The sequence below is a fragment of the Canis lupus genome, chromosome 37 (genome assembly GCF_048164855.1).
Source record: "Canis lupus baileyi chromosome 37, mCanLup2.hap1, whole genome shotgun sequence".
NCBI lineage: Eukaryota > Metazoa > Chordata > Mammalia > Carnivora > Canidae > Canis > Canis lupus.
In genome coordinates, this window is record NC_132874.1 from 11,264,157 (window position 1) to 11,284,828 (window position 20,672).

General features: G+C 43.4%; 1 protein-coding gene across 1 annotated transcript; it reads right to left on the reverse strand.

Moving 5' to 3' along the window:
- Positions 1–413: 413 nt before the first annotated feature.
- MYLIP (myosin regulatory light chain interacting protein) lies at positions 414–20,255 on the reverse strand. Its single transcript, XM_072814231.1, has 7 exons — positions 20,072–20,255; positions 18,826–19,016; positions 7,233–7,418; positions 5,719–5,916; positions 4,878–5,042; positions 3,552–3,972; positions 414–1,984 (listed from the first exon to the last, which is right to left on the reverse strand). The coding sequence occupies exons 1-7, from the start codon at positions 20,156–20,158 to the stop codon at positions 1,895–1,897; spliced, it is 1,338 nt and encodes a 445-aa protein (XP_072670332.1). The 5' UTR covers positions 20,159–20,255; the 3' UTR covers positions 414–1,894.
- Positions 20,256–20,672: the final 417 nt, after the last annotated feature.

Below are 20,672 nucleotides of genomic sequence, written 5' to 3' on the forward strand. Positions count from 1 at the left end.
GGCATTGCACAGAACGTGGTCCTGGAGTCTGCCACCAGAGACCTTTGCTGCTTGGGCCCGGACAGGCGCTCACCTGTCCCAACCAGGCAACTAACTAGAGGCATTAATTGGGTTTAAGTGGTTAACTTCCAACTCTGTCATTCCTATCCCTCCCCAATACCTTCTAGTCCTGCCCCCAGTTTTAACTTTTCATCTGCTTACATATTACTCCATTTTCACTTACATTTCAACCCCAGGCCAAAAAACAGAGCAGTGAGTAACAGGATAAATGTTCTCGGTCCGAGCCAATACCTTCAACATTTTCAAATTTTCCATATAGGACCAAAGGACATACCAAGCATGATGTTATCAATGCTAATTTTAGTGAATAAAACTGGTTTAAATGATAATAACTGTGATGACACAAACACCACTTTTGCTTTAAAGTCTTTATTATCCTGAATACAAAAGACAGAAGTCCTTTAGGATATAACAGAGTTCTTTATGTGGAAACATTATTTTTTTTTTTTTACAAGTGAAAAAATAAATACCTCTTGGAATAAAGGCTTATATGCTAATATGTGCCATAAAAAAGTAGAGTTTTAATATTTGACAAAATGTCTGTGCAAAGAAACAAATGCATAAACACATTACTGCTACATTAAGGCAATATGAAAAGTATACTCGGAAATCTCAGTAAAGTGACGGTGTAGGCTTCTAGCTTTTACTTAGCTAGTATTGCACCCAATAAGGTCATCTAGGTGTCCCGACGTCCTAGAAAACCCACAAGCTGACCAGCGTCCAAAATGCCCAAGTGGGAGTGGAGAATGTGATTAAGAATATAGAAACAAAGAAACTCGAAACCCCTCAAAGACCTAGGGAGGGGACAACCGAAAGTTAATACCTAAGCATTTACTACCAAGAAAAAAAAAGCATACTATATCTAAGATATCTACGATAAGGCTGTAAAAGGCTTGATGGCTCAAGCAAAAGCAACCCCAGTGGATGAAGCTGGAGTGGAGTTTCTGGGAGAAGTAGAGAACCCCCTCCCGTTTGTACACCATAAAGCTTCATCCCCATGAGCAACGGTCTGCTTCCCAAGGAACGTGTGTTCCCTTTTCAACTTAAATAAAATATCCCACCGACTCAAGAGCCCAAGGAGTGCAGACTACTCCACAGAAATCTTACAATGAGACTGGTAGCATTTCGTAATCGAAAGCCTTGGGGTGGGGGGTGAGGGCACAGAGGCAGAGAGAAAGGAAGCCGTGCATACCGAGGTCTCTGTTTCCCACTAGCCGGACTGGTTTATATCTGACAACTCGGTCGTCAACTTTTTTAAAAGTCACAGAACTGATCTTTACATCTGTTTACCTTCCAATCCTTCTTGAACAAGTTATAAAAACAGAAAGGACATTAAAATGACTGTTTCTTTAAGAAAAATTTGCCTATTAAAATGTTCAGAGCTCCATGATCATACAAAAAAGAACCAAGGAAAATTCTTAAAACGAATTCTTACAAAATTTGCTCCAAGTAGGAAACTTACCTCGGAATATATGAGGAGACTGAACAACGTCCTTTCCTAAAAGGTACCCACTTTTTTGGCTATGCTGCCACTTAACTGACATCACACATTTTACTTATTTTTTTACTCGATGAGAAGAAGAAGTCATCCAGGGAACGTGTCCGTGTCCCAGGACCCCTCCCGGCCCCCACCACTGCAGCTGTTGATTCTTTGCCTGGCGTGTTTGGTGGGGACGAGTATTTTTTTTATTCTTCCTTTTTTTTTTTTTTTTCCCCAATATTGCATGATGATGGGTTTTGGAGTATTTATCTTCTCCACGATCTATCATTTTTATAGTTTAGTCGTAGTGCAGTCCAGGGAAAACGTGGCATGGCCAGTTAAGCGCACAACACATCAGATTACAGTCAGGTTGAGCAGACTGGTGTGGGTTGGCAGGTAGACGTGCTGTACGTGTTCCACGCGTGACCTACACACCGGACAGGACTAGAAAAGAAAAGCCCACAGTACTTGTTAGGACATCTTCAAGGGTGTATCTTCAGGGTTCACGTGCGGCACTTACTCTATTGTGTGTGCTGTGTAAGTTGTGGTCATCACTATTTCTAGCTCTCAAGTGGTAGAGATCTTTGCTTTCTTTCTTAAGATTTTATTTACTTATTTGAGAGAGAGAGAAAAGAAAGAGAGAGAGCATGAGCAGAGGGGGCAGAGGGAGAAGCAGACTCCTCACGGAGCAGGGAGCCCGATGCAGGGCTCCATCCCAGGACCCTGAGATCATGACCTGAGCTGAAAGCAACTGCTTAACCAACTGAACCACCCAGGTGCCCCACTATCTCTGCTTTCCAACGAGTTTGAAAGTCCATACCTTACAAGGGATTCAAAATATTATGAAAAAGTGTAAACCTCAGGCAATTTGATTATGTTTTTAGTCCCACTCTAAACCAGACACCATGAATAAAGAGATCAGCAAAGAATTCTTGCTGTGTGGGGAGGCTATGGTCCCTGCACGGCAGAGTGCAACCCCTCTGGCAGTGATGCAGGAGACCTGAGACGCTTCCAGAGTCTGGGTGTCCCTGGCTCAGTGGGCTGATCCGGGCCAGCGTCACTGGGTTGATGCCACATGGCCAGTGAACATGGCTCTGCTCCGAGCCACAGGTCACAGCTCTATGTCTCTGGCTGGCTTCTCAGCAAGCACTGCTCTCCCTTGGCCAGAGGAGGACATAGAGGTCAGCCCATGTGGGCAGAAAAAGGCAAATCCCTAGAATGCCCAGCTAGTTCCTGGAGAAGTAAGTCCTTGTTATTGACTCATGATCTACTCTTAGGAAGGATGAAGGCACCCTGCTGGCTCAGTATATAACCCTAAAAATAGCTCTGAAATTAGCAGCTTTTGAAAGACCAGGTATTATTTGGGGCTAAATTTTGAAATAAAACCACAATGATATTTAGTGAACAGTTCTTAGAAATGAAACGAATTGAAAAAAAATCATCATAAGGGGAAATGTAAGATGCAAAAAAAGAAAAACATACACGAGCTTTTATTTTTTTGTATTAATGTGAAAATTAGATTGGCTTACTAAGAGCCAATGCAAGATGCCCCCTAGAGGCATATGCAGCAATAAAAGGAAATTAATCACAAATAATCACAGTCACCAATCCCCCCACAGAACCAAAAGTGAGCTATCACCACAGCTTCTTAGTATTCTTCTTCAAATATTTTAAGTAAATAATAAAGACCATCCTCCTATGTGTCAGGAAGCAGGAGGCAATGGTTCCAGCCTCTGGCTTACCTACTAACTAGCTGTGTTACCTTGTGAGTCTGAGCCTTGTTTCCAGAACCTGAAAAAAGCCTATGACTTAAAGCAATTACATTGTTGAAAGTAGTATGTTAATCCAAAATGTTTCCCAAGAGCAATACCTTTGAAGTCACCAAATACGAAGGCCCTTCCCAGGTGCAGCTGGGCTTTTCGGCTTGCTCCTGGCACAGAGCAGGTGCTCATCGACTGTGAACAGTGTGGAGAAGGGAGAGGAGGAGGACCACCCCCGAGCACCCCCTCACCTGCAGCTGGGCGGCGCAGCCCTCACAGCACACGGTGTGGCCGCAAGGGCAGAAGGTCGAGTCGATCTCCTCCTCACAGCACACCATGCACAGCATGGCCTCCTTCAGCTTGCGCAGCTTCTCCTGGAGCGCTCTGGTCTGCTGGCAGCTGAGGCCCTCGCAGCTGGTGCAGTTCATGCTGCTCTCCGAGGACTTCAGCGGGGAGTTGGGAGGGCTGTGGTCACTTCTCGAAACCAGATCCACAACGCCAGCATTGTACAGAGCTCTCCTGGCATGGTCATATACCTCCTTTGATGTTCTTTTAATATCGAAGACGTACTTCTTGCCGAGGTTGATATTTTCATTCAGGAACAGAGAGGCCAGGTGGCCCTTCAGGTCTCGGCTGTACTGCATCATGACAGCACTGGTCACTGTGTCACACCTGCAGGGAGATATTGAATGTCTGCTTCAGTACTGACAAGCCCGGGCATTTCTGTGACTCAGACCTCAAATGCTACTGTGCCTAAGAATATTTGTGTCACAGCAGATATTTATATTCTTGTTTGCATGCCTGAAAGTATAATCTTCCAGTTTTATGTGTGTTAAACATTTCAATGATTCTACCTCTATGTTTCTCAAGTGTCCCCAGAGAACCTCGGATAAAGCAGCCATAAATGTAGAGAATAGTGAATGTGAGCCTCCACCCCCAGGGATATGAGTTATAGTCAAAAACCGCTTGTGGCAAGAAAAAAGGACATTTTCTTCTTTCTTGGTTTTATGCTAAAAATTCTCTCAAATTTTCCATTCTGCTCCAAAATTTGTGTGTCTATTTTAACATAAAAAAGGTTAAGAGCGTAATTAAATTTCTCAGCTCTTATTTCTCAAATATGTGGGTCAAACCACAAGTCTACTCTAACACACCTTACGAAATGAGGGTATCGCTATTGTCCTTAGAAAATCCTTACTGTGCACTGCAGGATTGGGATAGATGCTCTACCACAGGGATGACTTAGGTCACCCAGCTAGGAAAAGGCAAAAGCAGTCGCGGGACAGGCCCAGAGTTCCTGGGGGAGGAGGTGCTATGAGAGAATAAGGTAAGAGAAACAGGGGAGTGTGTCTGGGCAGCTCATTCACAGGCATGCCTTGTGGGAAAAGCAGGACCCTGTTGATAAAGACTCCATTGCTAAGTAGAACAGAACTAACAACATGTTTGAAAGCAGTGGATTTCTTAAATTCTGCACAAGATGCACAGACACTACAACCAGAAACCATAGGAGCCTATTGTCATCTGAAAAGTCAGAGCTGTGACAGATGCCAAGGCTGTGGCGGTGTACAGAGGCTAGGTACCTGTAGAAAGCGTGGGTCTCCGTGATGGCTCGGTAGAGCCCGCTGGCCGCCCTGGTACTGATCATCTTGAACAACAGCACAACGCTGTTCCCAGACTCCTTGGTGACGGTCAGGTACACGTTTTTTCCTGACTGGGTGGCCATCTGCACCACAGGGTAAGCGATCCTAAAACACGGGAAGAGAAAAGTGAGCAAGCCCTGAAGCAGAGGTCTGTCAGCGTGTGTGCGCCTTTGTAGGATTGCCCTGGGCCCAGCACCCTGCAGTTAAATCAGATGCTTGGCTGGGGGTACCAGTAAGCACGCTGCTCCCTAGTCAGAAAGGTCATCAGAAAGCAATTGTGGACAGAAGTGCCACAGTGAGCTGTGGGGTGTGTGTGTGTGTGTGTGTGTGTGTGTGTGTGTGTAGGTAGAAACGACACCTTCACCACAGTGCACTTGAATTCATAGTTTAAAAAATAATTAAGGGGCGCCTGAGTGGCTCAGCAGGTTAAGCATCTGCCTGCAGCTCTGGTCATCATCCCACGGTCCTGGGATCCTGTCCTCACATCAGGCTCCCTGCTCAGTGGGGAGCCTGCTTCTTCTCCTCCTCCCTCTGCCTCTCCCCCAGCTTATGCTCTCTCTCGCTCTCAAATAAATGAACCCTTACAAAAATAAATAAATAAAATAAAAATAATTAAACAGTTATTAAGGCCTGAATAAAATTAATATACGTGCCCAAAATGAAACATCTGATTCCTAAAAGATGAGTGTCTAGCAAATCCCTTTACAGTTTTATCTATTTTCGGATGCAGAGCTACAAAGAGTAAGCTTTGGGCTATATAAAACTTTAAAACGTAGGTTACCTATTAATTGGGCAGAAGTCATCCTTGCAAATTGAGATTCCCTCAGGTCCAACCCCAATGAGGAGTTTCTGCCCTTCGCTGTCCCTCACGGAATGCCATTCTATGCCATAGTTTTCCATCGCCGACACAATCTGCAACACCTGGTATTCGGCCGACGCCTGGCTGGTCCCCTCCAACTCTTTATGCTTTGCAACAATGCTGTCAGACACCAAAAGGGCAGAGAGGCATGGAGAGATGAACTTCCGTGGTCTTCAGAAAGAAATTTGTACTATTTTTACCAGGAAATCCTGTAGATGCTGCCATTTGTATATCACAAGGACTTAGAGCAATATAGCAATGATCCTGCATTTATTTAGCAAATTGACTAAAATACTTATAAGACACCCTTGCAGATCTCAAATATTATTATTCAGCAAAAAAAGCAAGTGGGGATGCCGGAGAGGGGTGAATTGGAAGAATTATGGAAAATCTCTAAAAGCAAACATAAGAAATGTTGTATGTAGGAACTTCTCCTGCAGGTATCTACACTTACTTTGTAAGTTTCATTATGATATAGCATTAGAAGGGATTGATTAGATCACCTGCAACTGAAAAAAAACAAAAATGCAGGATTTATTTTATCTGCTGTGGCAGCCAGCCTCTAACACAGTCCTTCAAGATCCCCATCTCCTGGTATACACATCCTTGTACAATACCCTCCACCTGTGTGTTGGGTACCTGCTGTGTTAATAAACCACTGGATTCCTAACTTGTTTCTAATGAACAGAATATGGTAAAAGTGATGGGATGTCACTCACTTCTGAAATTAAGTTCTAAAAAGGCTTTGACTTCTGTCTTGGGTGTTCTCTCTTGCTCTGTCTGATGGCTTATCATCAGTAGCTACCATGTTATGAAACAGCCTCCTGGAGAGGCCTACGAAGTGAGGTTAGGATAAGGTCCTGCCAACATACCACGTGGGGATCCCAGAAGGGGATCCCTCCTCTGGCTGAGCCTTCAGATGACACTGAACTCCAACAGCTTGCCTGTAGCCTTATGAAAGATCTTGAGCTGGAGAACTCAGCCAAGCCACAGCCAGATTTCTGGCCCACAGAAAGGTGAGCTATTGTCTGTGGTTGTAAGCTACTAAGTTTGGGGTAACTTTCTCCCCCAGAATAGATAACTAAGACACCTACATTAGGTCTCTTGGTTTCCTTGCGAGGATAAAGGAAATACCAATATACATGATGGACTTTCGGACAGATCTGCATTCTTCAGAGATCAGAGACTTAAAAAATTCCTGTTTTGTAGCATTTTATTTAAGGGCATTGATTTAGGTAGATTATATTTTGTTGTCTGTAAATTTCTCAAAGAAAAAGCTAAGAATCTTTTGAAAATAACTGGCTAAATTGGGCAATGGTCTAGTCTTAACCTCACCAATTATCTCTATATACATACCATAGATTCATGTTCTTTGGGAATCATGTATAAATTTACTAGCTCTATGGATCCAAACAGTCGCCCCAATGCAGCCTCACCTGTTCAGAGTAGTGCTGGAGAGCTCCTTTGCACACAGCTCCTCGTAGCTGTACTTGGCAGTGTTCTGATTGTAGTCTCCAAACTTGGTCTGTGCCAGGAGGGCACAGAGCTCCACTGCCTGCTCTGGGGAGCACTGGAGGTGGCCTGCCAGGAGGGTCTCCTTGATATGCAAGAAGAAGATATGCCTGCAAAGCAATGCGAGGAGGTTATCCTAGGGGACTAGTTTGGTATCCAGTTCAACCTGCTGGGCAACTTCACGATCCCTTTCAGGTAAAGGAAAATACAGTAATTTAAAAAGCCACCCCAGGGCACCTCAATTCATGATCCCAGGGTCTGGGATCTAGCCCCACATCAGGCTCCCTGCTCCGTGGGGAGTCTGCTTCTCTCTTTGCTCCTTCCCCTGCTTGCACATGCATGGTCTCTCTCTCTCAAATAAAACCTTTAAAGTTTTTTAAAAAAATAAATACATAAGTAAATAAAAAGCCACCTCAAAAATGCTCGCCACAAAGAATCCTTTAAGTTTCTCTGGAATAAAAAGTATAACCCGGACCAAAAAAAAAAAAAAAACCCAAAAACTAATTAAGGCAAGTTCAGTAACACTGAAGTTACCAAATATAAAATAGTTTCACAAGTCTCTGCATTAAAATTTTTAAAAAATTTTTAAAATAAATTATCTTGAGAAAAACTTGATCTTGACATGGACCTGATATCAGAGAGCCTTACCTTTATTCAAAGGACCCACAAATGTCTAGTTTTTGTCCCTGCTTATCTAAGCATCATATTCAAATGTTCAATTGCCTATAGAGGTCTCCACTTGGATGTTCAGTATCCTAATTTCACTTTGTTCAAAAGCAAACTCACTGTTTTCCTTCCCAAACCCACTTTTTATGCCAGTGGAAATCGGAGTCTGGTTTGTTATTTTAACCACAGACCCACTTTTGATTCTTTGTTTTATTTTCACCTACTTTGTTGCTGAAAACCCTTTAAAGTCCATTACAGTCTTCCTATTAATACCTGCTACATCCTACTTGGGGCTCTCAACTATCCAAGAATTTACAATCTCCCGATTTCTGTAGACTCTGCTAATCCACCTTCCCAGCTACTGCTTCTGGGATAAGCTTGCCGTTTCTCTGCCCAAAATCCTTCAAGGAATCCCAACTGTTTGCTGAGGAAGTGTGCTGTTAGCATGAAGCCAGGGTTCTGCGGGTCTGGCCCCCAATGCGCACCCACATGTCCCATCCTTCCCTCCAGCCACTATGCCCCCAGAAAGGGACAATTCTTCCTGGAAAGACCAAGCATGTTCACATCCCCGTGTCTTTGTCTTGGCTGCTCCCTAGGCCCCGAGGGGCATTCTTTCTGTGCCCCCTCACTTAGATACCCTTTCACCCACATCATATGCAAACTGTGTATTCCTCTATTAGAGTACTTGACATATTCCAACTTCTACTACAGTTGGCTGCATGTAAATGGACTTCCCAAGTGTCTAGCACCAGAGGGCTCCGTGAATGGATGGAACACTGCACATGGTCCAAGGTTAGTTTCTCCCCACCCACATGCCACTCCACTTGTGCCTGTCCTGATTGCATAGGATACTACATTCTATCTTTATTCTAAGGTGTGTACTAAGGTGTGTCAGACTTAGACACTCCTAGGAAACTCCCTATACCGTTGTCACTAATCCAGATTGCCCAAGATTCTCAACAGAGTATCTAAAACTGCCATGGACAGACTGGCCTAGGTTATAAAATTTGTCTCTGGGAAATGTAGGGGTGTAACCTTCCTTTGATGACTTGTTATAACCTCTCAAACTTGCTTAAATACCAGAATATTCTTTCCATTAACAAATGAATTACAACCAGGAGTAAAGCTCCGACACTGCTCTGAATAGAGCTCATAAGTCCAGCTTCCCACTTGAGCTAGATACCCTTATTCCAGTACTCAACAGTGCTTTTATTTATATACTAGCCTTATGCCTGACATCCCAGGTAGAGGAGATACATGAGCAATATCAGAAAAGCAGAAGGAAGCAGGGCTAGAAATACAAGGCGGGAGGTGGGGGTGCTCTAATGGATAGTCTCAAAATGTCAGGCAGACAAGAGCCATTAATCTTCCTTTAAGAGATGTTTAAATTCAATATTTTGTGTGTTCTAGAATGATAAAGAAATACTTAAAATTATCAGATTCTGCCAAAGACTGCAGGTTTTTCTTTATTCAAAGTCCCAATGAAGAAATTACAGTAAGAATGCGTAAAAGCACCGAAAGAAGATAAGCATGGTTTTTATTAACCCAAACATCTGCTAGTCTTTAAAGTATTTTTGACACAGCACTAAACTGAGAAGGGGGTCCCTACCGGGGCAAAGAAATAACCACAAAAATAGCTTGTTTTAAAATAGCTATCTGAGCAGTGAGGGCTAGCATTCTTGTACAATCTTGGTGTTACAACATTGCTTCAGCTCTCAAAAGGCTTTTTAGATGGCCATTCAGTGAACTTCATCTTGGTTAACACATCTCTGTCTCTGTATTCACAGGGGAGTTGAGGGGGCGTTAGCTGGAAACAAAGATCTGAATACTTGCTTATGTTAGAAAAGAAATTATGTACTGAAAAGATTTTAAGGGGTATTGCCACAAACCAAGTCTTCTCAATTTAATTACTGCTCGTGTGGAAGTATCTTTTAACTTCTTTCCCTAGCATCAACCTAGAGACTAGTTTTCTGCTTTGTGCAAGTTTAGCCTGCAAAATCGATCCAATGTCTCTTTCCAAACTATCCACGCCTGCTTCTAGAGAGGCAGCTGCCAAAATCAAAGGCAAAGAAGCAGTAACAGAATATTAACAGGTGGTCAGCAGTCTGAGACCTAATGCTGATCTTTTCTCAGCCTGTGGGTCAGAATTTTAAAACAGAGGAGCAGGAGGACAAACGGCCTTTTCTCCATACTCTGTATTCTGGGATGGATGCAATCAATACCCTAGAAGTAGAAGAATCCTCCTCTTTACCATTTACATAAACTTCCTGACAGGGCCCTTCCTCTATTTTGCAGTTTCATGGCAAAAAAGCGACCTTTCCATTTCGAGTCAACAATGATTTGTCATAATTGTTTATGTAACCCCAGGGTGAACATATCTGATAGATCCTTTTAGAACTTACAGCCTTTTAGTGCAAAGGAACATCTTCTATCACAGTAACCCCAGCCACAAACTGGTTTTTGGGTGACAAGTTTATGCTCTCCAGGAGAACACCTCAAGAGAGCAGTGACAGCCAGGGTCACCAGCTGTGGTGAGCCATCAACAGACTATTTAATGTGCTCTTCCCAAGAGGGGGGATGGCCAGAGCTCGGAGACACACTCCCACAAGGAATCCAGTGATGGCTCAATAGTTAGTGGGGTGATTTTGAATCAAGTATTTTTTTCCTATTATTTTTCTCTTGAGCCATCTGCTCTGTAACTGTCTAGTTCATGGATGTTCTCCTATCTCTTTTTGTAAAATGGTTGAAAGATTACTGGTAATATCAAAATAAGCAGATGGGGTCAAAGAAGTCATGCCTGCAGTGAATTTTTTTTTTGTTAACTGAAGATCAAAAGTGGTTGACATATCTAACTCGCTTTAGGCCACATGCTAGAATCACAAACAGAAAGAAAGCCTCTGGGGGGAGAAAAAAACAACTTACTTCTTTGTCTTAAGCAAATGTCTGTGAATATGTCCTGCAGACATAAGCTCAAACCGCATTTTCTAAACATTCTTCTGGCTGTGTGGTTCTTCAAGTTTTACTCAGTTATTAAGAAAATGGATACTGTCAGTATGTGGTTCAGTATAGATGCCCAAAGTAAAATATTCTGGCTCACTCAAGTCTTTGCACCATGGGTACAAATGAATTCACTTTCTGTAGCATTTGGAAGATTAAAAAAAAAAAAAAAAAAAAAAAAAAGGGAGTAATATTAAGGACAGCCATATTCTAACTTAAAAAAAAGTCACATATACTTTTTGTTTCTAAGTACTTCAAATTTCCTCTACTTTAAAAATTAATTCTTTTCCATAATTTTAAGGAATAAAGTTAGGGCATTTATCTTTTAAGAACAATAAGCAGAGAACTGTCCTCTGAACACTAGCTTGTCTCATTAGAAATTGTCTAATAATCAAAGTAGAACTTTCTGCAAACCAGCAGGGGTTGCGGACCTGCCCATCACAGGTGGTTATGCTCAATCACTGCCCTCTGGTATCTTCCCAGTGACATTTTGAAGAACTTTCTGTGACACAAACGTAAATCAACTATGTTCACATTTGCTATTGACTCAACATTTAAGTAACAAACCTAAAACACCTTTAAAATGGCTAAGAAGCTATTTTTAAAAACTCTCCAGGGCCACCAACTGGACAGTATTTTTCCCCTGAGACCTGACTGGCCCTGGCCATCCAGGGTCCCTCACCCAGTTAGACCCTCTCTGAGACCACCCATGAGCCTGCTTTAGTCCAGTGAGCCAGTTAACCACATCAGTTTATTTTAAACCAAGCTCTAACTGCCAAGTTGTATTTAAAAATTATCAAATAAAAAAAATTACTATACTTTTTTTGGTTTTATATCTTAATTTCCACTGGAACAAATATCAGTTCATGATGGATTGTAGGCTTAAATGTAAAAACTATAACCATAACACTTTTAGAATGACACATAAGAGAATATCGCTATCACTTGGGGGGAAGGCAAAGGTTTCTCAGGACACATGAAAAATCATAAAAGAGAAAAATGGATAAGTTAGACTTATCCAAAATTAAAAATTTCTACTCATCAAAAAGCATTAAGACAACAGGCAAGGGGTGCCGGGGTGGCTCAGTTGGTTAAGCGTCTGCCTTTGGATCAGGTCAAGATCCTGGAGTCCTGGGATTGAGCCCCACATCAGGCTCCCTGCTCATTGGGGAGTCTGCTTCTTCCTCTGCCCTCCCCACCCCCACGTGCTCTCTCTCAAATAAATAAATAAATAAATAATCTTAAAAAAAAAAAAAGAAAGGAAGAGGGGATCCCTGGGTGGCTCAGTGGTTTAGTGCCAGCCTTCAGCCCAGAGCATAATCCTGGAGTCCCGGGATCAAGTCCCTCGTCGGGCTCCCTGCATGGGGCCTGCTTCTCCCTCTGCCTGCATCTATGCCTCTCTTTCTGTCTCTGTGTCTTTCATGAATAAATAAATAAATAATTTAATAAATAATTAAAAAAAAAAAAGAAAGAAATTGGGCAAGTCACAGGAGAAATTGTATTTATAAAACACCTCTCTGACAAGGAACTGTTATATATGAAGAACCTCCATGGCTCAAAAAAACAAAGGCAACAAGTCAGAAAAAATGGGTGAATGACTAGAACAGATACTTCACAAACGAATCTGTAGGAAAGGCCAATAAGTATGTGAAAAAAGTGCTTAACATTATTAATTAACATTATTAATTAGCATTATTACTTATTAATCTATAATTAATTATAGAGACACAGCAATGAAACCCACAACACACCCACCAGAAGGCTGGCAGGGAGGGGGAGGACTCAAACTCTCAGTGGGAGGACAGAATGGTACAGTTTAGGGAAGAGGCCTGGCAATTACTTAACTAAATGATGACCTCTTCTGTGGCCCAGCTATTCCATTCTTAGGTATTTCCTCAAGAGGAATGAAAATATATGTCTACAAAAGACTGTACTTGACCACAGCAGCTCTACTCAGAATAGCTGAAAAATAGGTACCCAACAACAGAAGTATGGATCAACAAAGAGCAGTATATTCGTATGATGGAATCCTACCTAGCAATGAACAAGTCATTGATATATATGTACATATATACGATGAATCTCTAAAAAATTATAATGAAAAGATGCCAGAAACAAAAGAGCATGCACTTCACGATTCCATCTGTGTGAAAAAGAATAGACCTAACTAACCTATGCCAGAAAAACATTCAACCCTGACTGTGGTGTGAGGGGGTGGGGGAGGTGGAGGTGGGAGTGGGGAAGCCCTGAGGGTAGGGATGGACCTCAGAAGAGCATGAGGGAACTTTCTGGAGTGGCGGTAATATTCTAAATCTCACTAAGGATTTTGTTTAAACAGCCACATCCATTCATCAAAACTCATCAAATGGGATAATTAGGATTTATGCATTTCATCATATGTATTGTATCAAAAGAAAAAAAACTATAGACAAATACAGAGTTCTACTTAATGATATGCATTGTTGAAGTCTTTAGGGGGAAGTGTACTTACCCATAACTTATTCTGAAAAATATCAAAAATAAATATGTGATAAAGCAAGTATATTAAACTGATTAAACTATTAATAGTAGAATCTAGATGGGGGTATTGGCTGTTCACTGTAAAAACCTTCAACTTATCTGCGTGTTTGTAAATTTTCATAATAAGAAGTTGAGTAACACTAGTGAAAATCCTTATGGTCATGGTTCAGAATGAATAGCGGTTACCTATACCTAAAATGAACTATCAAATCTACTATACTCTATGGAAGGTTTGCAATTGAGAAACTGAAAGGACCAAATAATTACCAAGTCAGGTCTCTATTCAGCTTAAGGAAATCCTTCTCAATACCCAAAATGGAAAATGGGAACCACAGACAAATTTGCTCTTCCTCAGGTTCCAAAGCAGTTAAAAGATATGGGGGTGCGGGGCGGGAAACCCCCAACTTCAAAAGTAATTACAAGAAGCATGAGATCTGCGCTTGGGGAAAAAAATAGGCTTACTTACAACAGAAACCTGACCTAGACAAGCAATAATCCAGGCAATCCTATAGTTTCAAAGTGTTACCTTCAAGATCTCTCCCAACGGTCCAGATTGTGAGGAGTACTGTTAATCCAGGAGAGATCTGGAAGCAGACTACAGTGGGGTATGACCCTGGAGCAGTAAAACACTGTCACCCTGAGTCTGACCCTATGTATCATCTAAATAGTCAAGTTTCATTTAAAACAACAGGCTTAAATTAAAAGTCCATTTTGGTTACATAAAAAAAAAATCTATTTCTTAATGTTCATTGCATACTTCATACAAATACACCCATATGAGAAATTTGTAAAGACACTGAATGTGCCCAGCTGGGAGACCTGTGGCTAATATAAACACATGATCATGCAAACATCCTATACTCTTAGTAAAAAGAAAAGACTTAATAGATAAATTAGAATTGAGAAATCTAATGAATACTTTTGGAAAACAATATAGAAATCTGCTTTTCTTTCCTGAGGCCTATTTTGTGTTTGGTCATACAGAACAAAGAAAAGAAAAAACAATGTGTCATTCCAGTTTTTGGCATAGAGTCGATATGAAAAACACAGTGACACCTTTATATCAGATAAATACTGCTGTAACAGCATCCTACAGAATATATCCATCCCAAATCCCACAAAGGTAAATTATGCAGAGCAACCTTTACCGACACCGACAATGTATTAAAAGATTTTGAAAATGATTACAGGCCCTGGCTAGGATCCATGTGATTTGGTTTGAACATATTCAAGATTGTCACCTCAACTCGGCCTATGGTTTGTGTGTGGCATTTGCTTTGTGGATTTCAATGACGTCACCTTCCCTAGATTTTGACATCTAAGGGATTTTTGTTGGGAGAAATGGAAAGCCTGGGTTCCATAAGTATTTAGAACCTATTCATTGTCTGAAAATTAGGCTAAGTGAGCCTGGGGCTTGAAAACTATCTGAATTTCATAAAAGGTCCAGGCGAATGGTCATTCATTTTAGATGAGAACTAATAGCCACAATAAACAAAAGGCTTGGGTGGGGTGGAGGGAGTGAAGGAAGGAAGCAAAAAAAATGCTGAGAGCTGAGCAAGTTCTTAACAGAGAATAAACACTACAAAACATTTTTTTAATGGCAAGACTTCTTTTAGACAGTTTCAAACTTCTCAAGTTCTAGAAGCAAACTAGCCAACATTTCACTAGCCATAAGGAGACTTCTATTATCAATATCAGCTAACCCCATTTTTATTTATTTCTAATTTCTTAATTCATTGATTCAACAAATGTTTATGCACCAGACACTTGGCAGACTCTGGGGAATATAATGTTGCTCAACCCCCTGCTTCATGGAGTTTAAATTGTTAGAGTAGCTGACAATAAACAAATTGTCACATAGGAAAATGGTAGTGTTATACGCTCATTAGACTCTAGAAAGGAAAGCTACATGATGTCTTGGGATGGTTCAGTCTCCTGAGAAGGCTCAGTAAAGGCTTTCCCAAGGAGGGATGACTGCGTGAAGTCTGAAGGACAGTGGGCTTTAATGAGGGATGAGTCAAACTCAACACCACTCACTTGCATCACTGAAATCTTGATGAGATTCAACACTCAGGATTACAGCATTTTCCTGAACATTTAGTTCAGGATTCACGGGAGGCTCACTTGTCCTGAGCTCACTTCTGGGAAAGAGAATTCAGGTGTTGGTGAGTCTTGAGGAAGCAGGAACACCCCTAGCAAAGATCAGAGAACTCTGCCTAAATGTAGCAAAGTCAGGAGAAACAAGATTTTATTGCAGTGGGTGGTATAATCACCATCTCTGAAGATGAAGCATAGAATCCTCAAATCTCTGGCTTTGGAAATGTTGACAAAATCTGGTCTGAATTGCTATGAATAACTGAGAACCTTTGAAAGGCAAGAATTTCAAAGATCACTATTATTTCACATCTACTTCCAGAATACATGAGTTTCACTTTTAGTTTTAATGCACAGCATAGCAAACATCTGCTGAATCTACCTGTGTGTCTCTGTCTCTGAAATGTGCCAGCTGAATCTGAACAAGATTCTCTGGTTACCTTCCAGAGCCCCGATTCAAGTCAAGCATAATATTCTGGGTGAAGAACCAAATCTAAAATTAGGCCAAATCAGAGGCCAGATTAACTGTTATCAATCTAAGCAGACACTTGATATGGTTTTTCTTCCCTTCTTTGTCTTCAGCAAAATATATTTAGGAAAACTTTAAGGAAAATAAGAGAGAGGACACAGAAGCAAAGAAAAATTTACAGTAGAAGTGATTTTTGAGAGATAAATTCTTCCTGGGCTTTCAACTGAGATGAAGCTCAGGGCTGGCTCAGTCTTAGAAGTCTGGTAGTTGGGGGACAGAGATGCACCTAGAATGAGGGACTTCTGCTTCCCCCTAGTACTCTCCTGTTACAAACAGGCCTTCCTGCCTGCCGTTCTGCAGCAGCCTCCCTCATCTGATGCGAACTAATATATTCACTGCCCCCACGTACCAGCTCTACTGTAAGGAGGCTACTTTAATTCTCCACAGAGGCCAATTTGGCCAGGATATTTCAGTGCCATTTAATAAACTGTCTAGACACTTTCAGTATACTAAACTTACCCTCGTGGCTTGACTTTGAGATAGTAGAAAAGCACGGCTCATAGCCGGATTGGCAGAGCAGAGTTTACAGACTAGGTAAATAGATCTCTTTTATTTTCATGGCAATTTACATAAATATTTTATAACGAATCATTAAATATCAAGAAGTTTACCACCCAGCTTTATCTGGCTAATGTGACATTAGGGAAAATCAGTGTTTTTGCTCAGTAGTATCATATACACAAAAACAATGCTAACTGTAATTCCACTGGACCCAGTATAACTTCCGAATCCTGCTGAAAAGGTACAAATGCTAATTACAAATCAGTTATTAAAGCAGAATGCTCTATGCTTTAGGGGCCAATTTCTTCAAATTCTGTATTTTGGACAACCCCATGAAAAACAAGTAAAATTCACCAATATTTTATAAAAGCAAGTCAAATGCTTAGGCCATGCTAATTTTTTAATAAGATTTCAAAAGGAACTGAAATCAATTAAAGTTACCTAGGCTAACCAGGTACATGTATTCTCTTGAGCACTATTAGGCATGAATCTCAATTGAGTCAACAAAGAAGGAAATTTGATTTCTATTCTAATTCACAGAATCTCTCTATTTCCTGCAGGAATAAAGTAGACTTAATAATGGCTATTAACTCAATTGCAGAAAAGCACAGGTAAAGACCATCTAAGAGCACACTTTAAAGTCTTCATCATTCATAACACAATTGGATCATGCTGTTATGACTTCAGCCATTGTTTAAATGAGATGTATTTGGTCCTCAAAGCTGCTGCAAACTTAAAAAATAAATTCATATCCTCAAGGCAGATTTGCATCTGGAGACCCAGAAAGGATTGATATCATGATAAATCTACATGATAAAACCATGATAAAACTACACAATGAAAAGTCCAATGTGTTGTAATATGTGTGTGTGTGTGTGTGTGTGTGTGTCCTCTTCTCTTACTCTACTCCATTATCTTGAAGTACAGAGTGGAAACCTTCACAAGTCTGCTTTAAGGTAAAAAAACAAAAACAAAACACAACCTATTCTGATTAACATAAACAGCTAAAACAGCCTTACTACACATGCAATCATGTGAATATTTTGCAAGAGATTTCCACGAACACTAAGAATTTGATATACTAGCTTGCCTCAGAAATAAAACTGAACATCTCCCTCACTGTTTAAAGCTCCCTAACCAGGTAGAAGAGACATTTCAAATTCAAATGAACAGTATTTCAAAATATGTTTCCATCAGTCCTTTAGCAGAGGAGAAGAAAAAAAAAAAAAAAAAGACATGAGAACCCTTAAAGGATTTTGCTCACTTATCATACCTTGAGATTGTCACACATTTTTCATGTGTGGTGAATTTCCAACCCAAAGGATTATGAAAAATATCAGAACTCAGATCCAAAGTTTGTTGTCTTTAAAAGTCGTTTTCTTCCTTTCTTTTTTTCTTAACATGCCACTATAAGATTCAGGTCTCTTGCATTTCAGCAATAAATACTGAATGCCAGTTTCCTAATTTGGCTCATCCTTGAAAAGTACTACAGACAGTCCAGGGGGAGAAAACATTTTCTGTTTGAAAAAGGCACCCACGTGCTCCAGTTGTCTACCACTGCTGGTGGTTTTCTACAAGTAAAGAGATAAAGTCAAATCTAAACAATCCTGTGTTACAGATGTGTGGGTTCAAGTTCCGTTACACCGGCCCTACAGTGTTTTTCTACTAAGTTTTCAAGATGCTTAAAAACTTCCAAAATTCTGCATGAAGTCAGATGGAGCGCTTTGCTACATGTTGTAATTTGACACTAGGCTTAAATTGACCAAGTTTAAGTAACCCAAGAGGAACTGTTTCCTGCTTTCTGTTAGAACCCTCTACAATGACCTGTAGTAACACTGCTGAGGCAGAGGTTACTATCGGGCATTTGATGCGGCTATCAGGAAGTCAGTTGGGTTTTTTAACCTTTTTTTTTTTTCTGCCTTGTGGCACTGATCTCCAGCGTTCACAAGAATCCAGCCCTGCCCCTTGCTGTTTATAAAGACAAAAAAAAAAAACCACAAGAGACAGAAAACATACCCCAGGCCAACTAGGCGGTTCCCTCTTCACCTCAACAAAAGGGCTGAGCCGTGGAAAACTTCTCAGTTAGGAACCAACTCACTCTGTGTCAACCACGTTTGCCTGTGAACATCTCTGGGGAGGTGCAACAGCCCTTTCTAAACGGAATCAAAGGTCTATGTATGTGACATTGGTTTATTTCAGTGCCACTTTACCTCGTCTGCTCCTGTAAGATGAGATGAGGTTCCACGAAGAATTTGACCCTCAGTTTAAGCCGGTAAGGGGCTAGCCCATCCATCTGCTGGGAGATCCGATTTCTCAGATTTAGCCATAAACTTTCGCCTTTGCTACCCGTAAACTGCAGTCCAAAGTAATCAACTTCTATAATTCCCAGCCGCCTGCACACCTAGAACAGAAAAGGAGTGCAATACGGATGAGCAAATGGTCCATGTGGTCAAAGCAAACCCAAGGACACCGTCTGGGTGCAAGCTTCCTGCCTGCTTTTCACAACGTTCAACAAAGGTGCTACAATTCCTGCCTTAAGCTGTAAGAACAAAGTTCTAAGGTCCCAATGTTGTTAAACCAACAGAGAGGCTTTGTGCTTCCTTTAACACCTAGGACACCGTCAACTGCAGTAGGGAGAAAGGAGTCCTCGAGAGTAGCCTTCCAGAAAGGCCGAGGGAGGCAATCTACAGGGTTATTTTCTCTTATTCCAATCACCGGAATCCCCTCCACCAGCACAATCCGCACCGCTGATTTGGCAGATTATCTGGACAATTTTAACCATCTGGACTCCAAGAAACAAACACGGTGAGGAAACACGCCACAAGTGTCAGCTAGGAGGTTTTCCACACAGCTCAGGTCTAGGGGGTTTGAGGGCACAGCGTTCCCCTTGAGACCAGGTTTTCTGTCTGTCATACCAACGTGCAGTTTCGAGCCATTCGTCGTTACTCCTAAGGGGAATGCGTGCTTTCAAGGCAACGGAGTGGGTGACCCAAACCCGCGGCCCTCGGGGGCCCCGCAAACCGGGAGGTGCAGGTGGACGGTGCATTGGAGAAGCAGCAAGAGACAAGAGCGTCGCCTGTCTGCCCAGCAGCCACCTCATCTGGGGGCTCAGGTGGCACCGCCAGACCCCGCGGGGGACCCGACAGGCGGCATCATGCACACACCTGCGGCAGGTGTGCCGGGCCGCCTTCTTCCGGGAAAGTGCGGGGCTGGGGGGGGGGGGCAGCCCGCCGCGCGCGTCCCCCCGGCCCCCCCCCCCCGCGCGCTGCCAGCCTGCGGGGACCGCGGGCCCCACGGCCGCGAGGAGGAGGAGGAGGAGGAGGAGGAGGAGGAGGAGGGGGGGGCGCTCCCCGCCGGGCCGCCGCAGCGCCGTCCGCTCCCCGGGAGGCTCCTGGCGCCGCCGCGAGGCCCCTCGGCCTCTGGGGACCGCCGCCCCCGCCCGGCCCCGGCCGTCACCTGGTTGAGGCAGTCCTCGCCGTTGGCTTTCGCCTCCACCTCCACCTCCATCAGCACCGCGTCCGGCCTCGTCACATAGCACAGCATGGCTGGGGCCGGCGCTGCCGCCGCGGCCGCCTCCTCCTTGTGCGCGCGGGGCTGCCGCCTCGCCGCGGCTCACAGGCAGCCCCGGGCTCGGCGACGCTGGCCCCCGGGAGGCTGCAGCGCCGCAGACCGCCGCCCCGCGCCCCCGCCCTCCGCCCGCGCGCCGGCCGCCCGCCCGCCCGGGTCCCCGCGGCGGCGCCGCACTCCAGCAGCCCGACTGCCTGCGGCGCGCCGGGGACTCCGCTCATATAGTGGCCCCGCCCCCTCCGGCGGCGGCCCCAGCCAATCAGCGGCCGCGCCCCGCCTCCGCCGCCGGGCCAGCCAATAGCGGCGCCCGCTCGGCCGCGGCTGAGTTCCCCCGGGCGGCCCGGGAGGTGGCGGCGTGCGGGCGCGGAGGGCTGCGCGGGGAGGGGGCCTGGGGCCCGGGGCCCGGCCGCCCCCGCCCCCGCCCCCGCCCCCGCCCCCGCCCGCTGCGCGACGCTGCTCCGAGCCGGGCGAGCGGCCCCGGGGCTGGGGC

What these genes read in the sequence shown, in the direction of transcription:
- MYLIP (XM_072814231.1), bottom strand. Translation starts at nt 20,158, where the DNA reads ATGCTGTGCTATGTGACGAGGCCGGACGCGGTGCTGATGGAGGTGGAG. An exon ending in GACTTCTGCCCAATTAATAG is followed by an intron (nt 5,043 to 5,718) that starts GTAACCTACGTT and finishes CCCGTGTTTTAG; the next exon opens with GATCGCTTACCCTGTGGTGC. An exon ending in GAGACCCACGCTTTCTACAG is followed by an intron (nt 3,973 to 4,877) that starts GTACCTAGCCTC and finishes ATCTCCCTGCAG; the next exon opens with GTGTGACACAGTGACCAGTG.